Raw genomic sequence first — 10,363 nt, forward strand, 5'->3', positions numbered from 1 at the left:
GAATACAAGCAGGACGACGACGACAGCTGCAGCTGCAGCGATCCAACAGATCATCGTCACTGCATAAAGAGACGAGGAGAGTCATGACTTCAACACTTTGGGTCATGCTAACAACTTAGATTTATAAGAGTCGTCTCAGAAAAAGTCCGACTGCCTACAGCTATGAGACTTGTACGATGTTCTTGTTGTCAGATCCTGCATCGAGCTCACTGTACTAAAGCCAAATATATAAATATTTGACAGAGTGTCTCCTCTGTGTGAAGGTTGCTGACAGGCCACAGGAAGTTACTCCCACATGTTGTGGAGCTGTCTCTCCATGAAGAGGTTCTGGTCTGAAATGTTTCTTTTATCTGATGTAACTGGAGAGGATCTCTCCTGATGTTTTACCTGCCTTCTTCATGGTGGAGCCTACTTCTCTGACTCTCTCTGCTGCTAAAAAAAGACTTAATAACATTCACATCTCTGCTGGCCAGGAGGCTAGTAATACTACACTGGAAAGCTACAGCTCCACCTACATATATAAACTGGATTAGAGAGGGCCTTCACTGTCCTGAGAACTGGAAACAAATTTATTTTTAAAATGAACACATGAAGTTATTGTTGTTCAAAAGTAATATTCCAATGTGTATTTATTTAGATTTCTTTCTCACCTGTGGTCAGGTTGAAAGCCAGTGATGTCGGGGTCGGAATGATTTCCATTTTGTTATTTTCTGCCATACATCAAGACAGCAAAACCAAATTAGTTACCGCCACCGCCAAAGACAAAAGAGCGATCATGTTTTTGATCTGTTTGTGTACGTGTGTTCACGTCACTGTTAGCAAAATATCTCATGAACCAGTGGGTGGATTTTGATGAAACTCTCAGAAAGTAATTAATGGGTGAACATCAACAAGTGATAAACTTTTCAACCCAATTCAAAATGGCCGCCACAGGCAACTGATCTAAGGAAACACAAATATGGCTATTGATTTGTGTCCAGACACATGATTTTCTGAGTTTTGTGTGTAAAAAATTGCTATAAAAGGACTCTTTCTCACATTTAACAAGCTATTCTTTATTTACTCATAACTAAAGGTTTGTTTCACAGCGTGCAATAAAACACAACATGACAAGATGACTCTGCTCTGTTGATCACTTACCTCTTGTATAAGAGATCCCTGAACTACGTGTGAATTTTCTGGCTAAATAGGGTTAAATATTATTATAAAATTATGCACTGCACCAAAGTCAAACTTTCTTAAATTAAAAATGGGACAATTTAAAAATAATGCTAATACTAAAATAAAAATATGATGATTCTTGAGCATTTAATGCAAAACTCCAAACAGAATCCAGGATCACCTGTAGTTGGAGCCGAAGAGGTGACAGGATGTGCAGAAGTAAACATGTCTGTAAAAGCTGCAGGAGGTCTTCTGGAAACTGTTTCAAACAAAGTTTGTGACCATAAATATTTCTACCAGAAAACATGATGCTATAACAAGAAAAATAAAAATTAAGTAAATAAAAGATGTTCTGAGCATACCTGGTTGGATAATCGTGTCACCTGACTCTTCTTCATGTGATCCTGGGGAAGCAGAGAGTGAACCAAAGGTCTCAGCTGCTGTAGAAACAGTTGGATCTGGAATAAAAAACACATTTCTGAAATAACACCAACAGTAAGTTTCAGTGAGTGTGACATTTTCATTTGGAGGGATTATAAATGTTTCTAAAACAAGTGATTCACCTGATGCAGGTTTCACTGATGTCAGGGAAGAAGAAATGAAACTATTGGTGTTCCGTGATGGTGTGCTGACCCTCAAACCTGATGGTTTAAAAATGTTTGTAATACAGTCTTTGGTGTGATATATTTAACAGATCTTATTTTTTCACTGTAGTTATCGACTAAATCATCCTGCATTCGTCCACAGCAGCTGTCTTTACTCACTCTGTATGATGATGTTCAACATGTTACTGTCTGGAGATGGATGTGATGAAAGGTAAAAACATGTGACATCAACCTGAGCCGGAGAGCTTTGTTGTGTTAAAGACAGCAGCTCAGATCCTGTCAGAGTCTTCACACAAGACAGTCTTTTAGCAGGTTTTCTCCTCAAAAAGTTAAAATGACATTCATTCACAGAAACAGATGATGGAGTCACACAGTTTAATGTGACTGAGTCTGTCTCTGTGATTATCAGTCCATTTACTGTCAGCGTCGGTGGAAGANAGATCTGAAAATGTGAAGAAACGTTAGAATAAGGAACATAGTTATTATGTTCCTAAAGCATAGTTTGATTAAAGCTCTATTAATCCTCCCGTGGCCTTCGGGTCAAATGGACCCAAAGTTTCAAGGGCTTCTCTAACTCTCTTTGTCTCTCTCTCTTTTGACTTCTGGATGGTTAATGCAGACTGAGCTCTAAATGTTATAAACACGTTTGGTATTTCATGGACTCACTGTTTATGATGATGGTGGTCGTCTCACTGTCTGGAGATGAAGAAATAATAGCTCCAATCTCCACTTTGTAAAAACATCTCACTTTAACTTCAGCAGGTAATCCTCTCTTTGACAACTTCAGCAGTTTAGCTCCAGTCAGCTTCTGAACACAGGAGAAGTCCTCGACGATCTCTTGATTCTCAATATAGAAACGACACCAAGACACAGAAACAGGAGATGGAAACGAACAGTTTAATGTGACTAAATCTGTCTCTGTGATCACAGGCCGATCCACCATTAGCTCAGGCTGATGAAGAGCTGAAAGATTAGAGATAAATATGTTTTAATGTGAATTATGGTAAACAAGACAAATAAATAAACAAATATTTAAAAAATAACAAACCTTCTGCTTTGACATCATGAAAAGAATCTGTTGGAGAGAGTGTACAAAAAATATTTTAAAAAGAGAAACTTTAATAAATTAGTAAGCTGCAGACATTTAACAAAGCTGATCTGACAGTAAACTTACTGATGAAGATGATGAGCAGCAGCTCTGCAGCCATGATGAAGCTGAACACTTTGTCTGTCTGACTACTTTGACTTAGACCTGCATTAAGTTCAGGAAGTTGATCACAGGAAACCCACAACATCAGAAGTGAATCATATCAGCTGACCACTGAAACACACCCCTAACACACACTTACCTTTTCTCAGATGCTCATTTTTAATAAATCTTCTGTTTAGATCAATTAAACTCACTTCCACATGCTGGTGTTGACTCATCAGCATGTAAAAGTTTGCTTTGTGTTTCTTTTAGTACCTTTTTGCAAGTAAATTGACTTTTTTTACAAGTATAATTGATATCACAAATCTAAACAATGTTTTGAAAACACTTTTGAAGAGTCTTATGTGTTGGACTAAATGAGAATAATGTCAAACTTTTGTTTTTAAGAGTCAGTGCTGCTACTGAGACCTGCTAACCTGCTGGTTCTGGTTTGAGCACTTTTAATGAAACACATCATGTGTTTCAGTAGTTTTCGTTCCCGTCACTTCATTTGGAGAGATCCCTAATTTAAAACCATTCTAGTTCCTAAACTTCTGCTTGTTAAACTTTTCATCACCAGCAGGAGGCGATCAACTACAGTCTATTACCTGCTACTCATAATAAATCCACATATTTCTGGTTGAAGCAGATTGAAAGGCTTTTAACCCTCTACGGTACACTGTTGCCATTTGGCAACAAACACATTGAATTCCTTTCACACACACACAGTTACTCCACTTTTAAGATGTAGTGCACTGAAAGAGAGATAGGATCCTAAGGGAACCAATAGCAGTGTTTAAATTTGTCACATGACTTTCTGGAGGGAATTTTGATGCCCTTTTCTGCAGATGTCGTCACACGGAGGAGCCTCACTATTTGACTCTTCAGAAATCATCAAAAAAAAGTATTTTTATAACATTTTTTGACGGGGGAAAAATACACACTCAACAATAAGTGAGGTAAGTTCGCTATTCTGTGGTTTATTGTGTTGTATTTGATAATTTAATAATGTTAAACTGTTAAAATGTGGATGTTGCCATATGGCAACACTGTACCATTAAGATTACCATTGTATTGCTAGAGTCTGCTATAATAATGCATTTTGTGAGTCCTTTTCAAATTGTATATGACTACATTTGACACTCTTTTCTTCCATTTACAAAATGAATGCAACAATGTTTTATAGTGACTTACGGAAGAAAACTAAACTAGCACTTCCTGTAGATGGTAGTGAGGATGAATTAGGATTTAGTGATGAAGAAAATGAGCAGCTTGCGACCCAGCAAGGAGAGAGGGAGGATGATGGAGACAGCGAGAATGATGAAGACTATGAGCCAGAGAATGAAGACAGTGGAGACAGCGAGGACAGTGGAGACAGCAAGGACAGGAGGAACAGTGAGAACAGGGGGGCAGTGAAGATGAAAGTGCAGTTACAGTTCACTGTGGGTGAAAGTGCAACTATTATTTATGTGTTGCGTTAAATTGGCAGGTTCATAACATATTAAGGATATTTGTTTCTTTTCTAGGTCCACCTCCTCCACAGGAAGCAGTAAGGCAAAAACGGCAGCATCAGGACACTCAAAAAATGACAACAATGATTCAAATGAAAAATTCCAATGAAATGTCATAAAATATCTTTTACATTTTTTTAAACTTTCAAATGAGTTGCATTGTTAATTGTTAATGCTACTGTGGACTGTTTAGATTATAACCCGAGTTCCTAAATAAAGGTTTTTACAATAATAAACAAGCTCTTGTTTTCATAAATTTCCATCATTAATTTCCACTATCGTACAGTGTTGCCATAAGGCAACAAAAACAAAAAATAACTAAAAAATTTATATTTTTTAAAAATGTCTCTTGATTATGTTTACCTAGTCTATTTTATGTTAAAAAAAACATCCCAAACAATTTTTTTACAACTGATTTCATCATGCGTACCGTAGAGGGTTAATAAGAAAACACATTTGAGAGAAATAATAAAACAACAGCTGATTTTCTAAATAACATTGGTTCAGGGTTAGGGTTAGATAAAAACTGTTCTAAAACCTTATAATCACCATTTGTATCACTTGAAGTCATTATGATAGCTTGAACTTTCCAACCGTCTTCGGTGGGCCAGGTGTCAAACGGAAGATGAAGACGTTGTTGTGCAAAAGTAACATTACAAAGAAGTTTTGCACTGAAAGCTATTTTTGTCTGATGTGTTGTCAATTGTATTTTCACAAGATTACCAGGAAGAAAAAAAGTTTTGCCTTTAAAAAAAATATTTTAAAACACTTTTTACTAGCCCAGTTTGTTGTGATACACTTTACATATTTTGCTTTGTTTTTCCACAATTATTTTCTTGTTTTTATCTTATAGAAGGGGTATTTTCAGTTTGTTTTTAACTTTTAGCATCTCCTTTGTTTTAACATTTTATATATTCTTAAGTTATGTCATTCATGTGCTAATGAAATAAATTTAATTCAAAACATAAAAGAATATGATTGGAGGTTGAACTTGGAGCAGGATGATGAGGAGCAGCTACACAGCCAGGATGAAGCTGAACGGTGTGAGTTCCCCTGACAGACAAAAATATATCTGACTACTTTAACTTTCACCTGCAGTAAGTCTCAGAAGTTGGTCTCAGGAAATCACATGAGCAGAAAATAATCACACCAACCAGCCAACGAAACAAACACATGAAACAACTTCTCAGAACATATATCATATATTTACAATAAATCTGCCCACACATTCAACCAGACAGTAAGTCAGTTTGTTCAAAGGCTCAGATGCTTTTTTAATCACAAATTGAGTTACTAAAATGAGAGGTATGCTGACATGTTGTACATCAACCAAAGTAAAATGAGCAAATATTCTCTGACTTGTGTTTGGTGTTTGTGAAGAATCACTGTAGAGATGTTGAAGATGAAGAAAAACTCTTGATTTCAGCTGGATTTTGTTTTTTAAGACCAGGTTTGCTACTGAACTCTGTTTTCCACTGATCTAACTGGTTGAAGCTTCATATCAGATATCCTGAGAAGCATAGCAAACATTTCTTAAAGGCATAGTTTGGATATCTTTAAGTGAGGGTCTGTGGAGTTGCTATCAGCAGTAAGTATCTTACCTGCAGTAGACAACAGTCAGAGCACAGGGCAGTGAAGATAACAGTCTGAGCTGTTTTAAAACAACTCTAACCTCAAGAGATTCATGCAAAAGCTGTTTTATAAATATATAAATCATACAATAAAAGTCCGTCTCACAGCTGATTGAGTCATGAACGTCTGAAGTTCAGTTTAATGCACTGGTTCTGCTTTTATGACCATAGGCTGTGGTTCAGGGTTCCTGCAGGAAACTGTACATCGCATCCATTTTAGTCGCTGCAGGCAGAATGTCAGAGATGGTGTTGTATACGTGATACACGTCGGACTGCAAGACAAACAGAAACCAAGTGTTTTATCAATTAGGACAAAGGTATCGCCTGTGATGGTGTTGCAGCTGGCTGCAAGTCATAGCATGAATGTGAGTTGTGTGAGTGTACAGAGTAATGTCAGCATGAGGGAGTTTTAACTCTTCAGTGAGGCAGACATCTTGTTTCATACAAGCTGCAGGAAATGTAAGAAGTCATTCAGGAGACCCTGACAGCCTGCAGAGATCATCCTGTGATGATTTGCTTGTGGTTATATTTCTGTTTTACACCCACATGTGATCAGAATTTCCTCCGTGTTCAACTGTGCCACACTTACATCGTCATCTTGCTGCTCCTGCTGGTTGTCAGATTTATCAGAAGCTGCAGGAGAAGAAGAAAAAACAGATTAATATCAGTCACTCATGCTGGACGTGGTAATGTTTGTGTAAAATGAGACGTAACATCTAATTGTTTTGCAGAAGTTTCACACATTGTTTTTTCTTCTATGTGTTGTTCTTTTGACTAAAGTTTAGACTTGTGTGATTAGTCTTTGGTAATTAATCAGATGTTTTGTTTTTTAACCTGAGCAGTTTTCTTAAGAAAACTATTATTACTGAAATGTTTGTCAGTTAATTAATTTACAAACTATATTTTGCTTAATAAACCTTTAAATGTATTGTGTTAGAAACATTTTCTGATTCACTCTTAAAAGGTGTGTGTAAAAGAAAACAGTCACCTGTGGGACAGTCAGCCTCAGGCTGGATAACACTGTAGAATCTCTCTTTACCTGCAGGTGTCTTAAAACGAGAAACAAGGAAGAAGGCAGGTGGAATAACAGGAACAACACAAGTCATCTTATATTATGAAAATATCTCATTGGAAAGGGAAAAAAATGGTTTTATTTACCATTTCTGTGTTGGCAGTAATTTTCATGTTAATATCAGCTACAACAGAAGGAAGCCAAAAAGTCAAATGTAAACTCATAAAAAATGACATGGAGCTAAATATACTGTAACTTGATAAACATGTCTTGACTCTTGTCATCCAGACATCCTCAGACTGAGACTAATACTCTCAGATTTACAGTCATGACTGATTTTTGGTTGAGACAAGTTCAGCTACTTTGATGTGAATTTGCAACTTGTAAAATATCTTTACTAAACAAAAATCTCACCACGTCTTTTGACTCTGAGATACACCAGTACAAATACTGTGACGCCCACAGTTATTCCAGCAGCTGTCAGACCAACGAGCCACTTCCATATCAGCCTTCCTGTTTTAGAGGCCACAAGAAAGGGTTGCTTTAATTTCAGCAGCAACAGAACTGTGTTTCTGCACTATATTTATTTTTTTCTAATCTAATAGGAACATCATCTTTAAATTTATGGGACTATTTTTAGCAACAATAATAACTTATTTGCAGAAACGTTCAGACAAATGTGCCATAGCATTAAAAAAAGCTGAGTCTTGCAAACATGAAAAGCATTCACAACTAATTATTACAACATCTCCACCTGAACTGTCGACACCTGATCCCACATTCTCTGTTGCTTTTCCAGCAGAGGTTGTGTTTGTTGTGGGGTTGTGATTTGCTGTTCAACGAAAACAGAAAAATAACAAACATTATTTTAAAAAAATTAAAGCTTTTACTATTTCCAACCATCACTCCTGTATTTCTGTTAAGGAAAAGCATGCCACATTTAATCACTTCTGGTTACAATGAGCTGAATGTCTTAGAATCTCAACAGACTCATAACGAATTTCAGATTCATTCATTTTATTTATTATTTTCTTTAACAGATCACAGATTAATGGATGTATCACCTGATGTGACTTGAACAGTAGTTACACCAGCAGAGGTTGGAGGCTCAGGAACAGCTTGACCTGAAGAGAGAAAAAGAAAGAAAACTTTAAAACACCTAAAAATCACAAGTTATGGGTTTTTCTATTTGGTCTGAGTGTCTGTTTGATATGTTGTACCTTTGGTAGAAGCAGATGTGAGAATCGTCTGTAACTCTGTTAATAACAGATGGGATTAATGTTTTTATTAAATGAAATAAAACAGCAGCAATAGAAGAAATCTGATCCAAACTGTGGGCTTTGAGTAGTTGTATTTTATTTGTGTAAATGCTGAGTCAGCGTTCACACTATTCTTCCATACATTTATTGGATTTTAACTACATCAGCAAACTTTCAGCCATTTTAATCATTCATATATCAAAACATTCAGCTCATTCAGGACATTCCTGCTGTGACTTTTGGGTTTTCCAACTTTTTTACTTTTGAAATATTTAATAAAAATGATCTATGATGATGATCTGGGCACTTATTTCAACTTTTTACACATCCTAATGACCCTTGGGTTAAGGATGTTTTTTAGGGGTTTCATTGGTTCTTTTTCAAAAATACTAAAAAAAAAAAAGATTTCAATATATTTTTCCCATTCATATTACATTTGCAGTTGCTTAAATGTTACACAAACATTCATCATCCCTGACATCATCTATTCAAATATGTGTTTTTTGTTCCTGTCTGCCTCTCCTCCATGTGTTGTGTTACTCTGTTTTTTGCTGTCCTGTCAGTATTTTTGTTTTCCCAAGTTTTTTATTTTTAATTTTTAGGGTTTTTTTCTGAGTTCCTTGGGTCAGGATGCAGACTGAATACAGCTTACCCAGAGAGAAGCATTTAAGTTTTTAGTGAATTATACTGTGGTCTAAAATATATTATATATACATTACAGGACATACCTGAAGTGGTAAACATTTGTGTTGTCTTGATCTCAACTGATTCACTTTTCACTAAACCTGCAGTAAAAAACAGAGATCTGTACAGTTAGTTTCAAGTATGAACAAAAATACATCATCATATCTTATTTGATCCTGAATCCATTTGTATAGCTAAAATTAGAAGATAAATGATGAATCAGGCAGTTTGGACCAGACAGACCAGGACTAAGAACTAAGAACAAAGGGGAGACATTCAACAGGACATTTTCTCCAACATGATAGGATTATTTTCTGTCTACAGCTACACTTGGATCGCCCACAGGTGGATCTTATTTCACTATTTATGTGGCTTCTGAATGTAATGTTTGAGAGACTCAACCATTATGTTCCTTTTCCTTGTTAAGTGTCATGTTTACAACTTTGATTTTGTAATTAAATTATTTAACATTGTTACATGCAGGGCTTACTAGTTATTTCCCAATCCGTATTGATCTACTTAGTCTAATTAGATCTACATTAATAAGACTTTTCAATGTATCTTTCTTATGAAATCACTGTATATTGAATATTTGGTGAGGAAATTCAAGAATCTAAGCCAGAGTCTGCTCCATTATTATTTAAGCTCAGGAGCTGCGACTGGGCAGCAGTTTATGATTTATGCATGAAGTACTAATGTAAGGCAGTATAAAGTGTTTTTAGGACTGTTTAGTGAGCCTGTCTTCTTGGACTCACCTGTTAGGTCGTATGGATCACTCCGAGGAGACAAAACTTTCCCATCATCTTCCAAACTGTAATCACAGCTGGCATCTTTTTGTTGAACTGATTGTAGACGTCTCAACAAATCACCTTCTGGGATAAAAAACTGGCAGAACCACTGATTGGTTTTTGAGCTCCTTGTCTTCATGATGTTTTTTGTTTCGGCTGGATGATTTGCTTCTCCAAAGTACAGATGACAAGTTGTATCGTGTTTCACAGATCCAGGCAGAGAACAGGTGAAGATAGTTTGATCACCTTTAAAATGATTCATGCTCATTTGAGGTTTCAGACCTACAAAAAATTCAATATGGTGTAAATGTTGAATCAAGGACACTGGATGATGTGTCAGTGAAAAAACATTTCAAACAGAATCAGCATGAATTTACACAAAGCACCATGAATATACACTGAACATCTGAAATACTGATTTTTAAGATGCTACAACTGCATTGTAATGAAGTCAGTACTCTGGTTAAGATTTTAAATAAAGTTTTGACAAACTAGTTCTCACTAACACTACATGTTAAGTTGT

At 36.1% G+C, this 10,363-nt stretch overlaps 1 protein-coding gene across 1 annotated transcript; it reads right to left on the bottom strand.

Annotated features, from left to right (window-relative positions):
* Positions 1-5,663: 5,663 nt before the first annotated feature.
* On the bottom strand, positions 5,664-10,116 carry LOC108229327. Its single transcript, XM_025003490.2, has 10 exons — positions 9,808-10,116; positions 9,097-9,153; positions 8,330-8,365; positions 8,174-8,233; positions 7,864-7,941; positions 7,524-7,622; positions 7,256-7,293; positions 7,086-7,146; positions 6,687-6,730; positions 5,664-6,369 (listed from the first exon to the last, which is right to left on the bottom strand). The coding sequence occupies exons 1-10, from the start codon at positions 10,106-10,108 to the stop codon at positions 6,277-6,279; spliced, it is 867 nt and encodes a 288-aa protein (XP_024859258.1). The 5' UTR covers positions 10,109-10,116; the 3' UTR covers positions 5,664-6,276.
* Between the last annotated feature and the right edge of the window lie 247 nt (positions 10,117-10,363).

The sequence above is a fragment of the Kryptolebias marmoratus genome, linkage group LG4, assembly GCF_001649575.2.
Source record: "Kryptolebias marmoratus isolate JLee-2015 linkage group LG4, ASM164957v2, whole genome shotgun sequence".
NCBI lineage: Eukaryota > Metazoa > Chordata > Actinopteri > Cyprinodontiformes > Rivulidae > Kryptolebias > Kryptolebias marmoratus.

Coding starts and splice junctions, on each gene's coding strand:
- LOC108229327 (XM_025003490.2), bottom strand. CDS start 10,108: ATGAGCATGAATCATTTTAAAGGTGATCAAACTATCTTCACCTGTTCT. Junction 9,154..9,807: donor TGATCCATACGACCTAACAG/GTGAGTCCAAGA, acceptor TTTTTACTGCAG/GTTTAGTGAAAAGTGAATCA. Junction 8,366..9,096: donor ACAAATGTTTACCACTTCAG/GTATGTCCTGTA, acceptor TGTTATTAACAG/AGTTACAGACGATTCTCACA.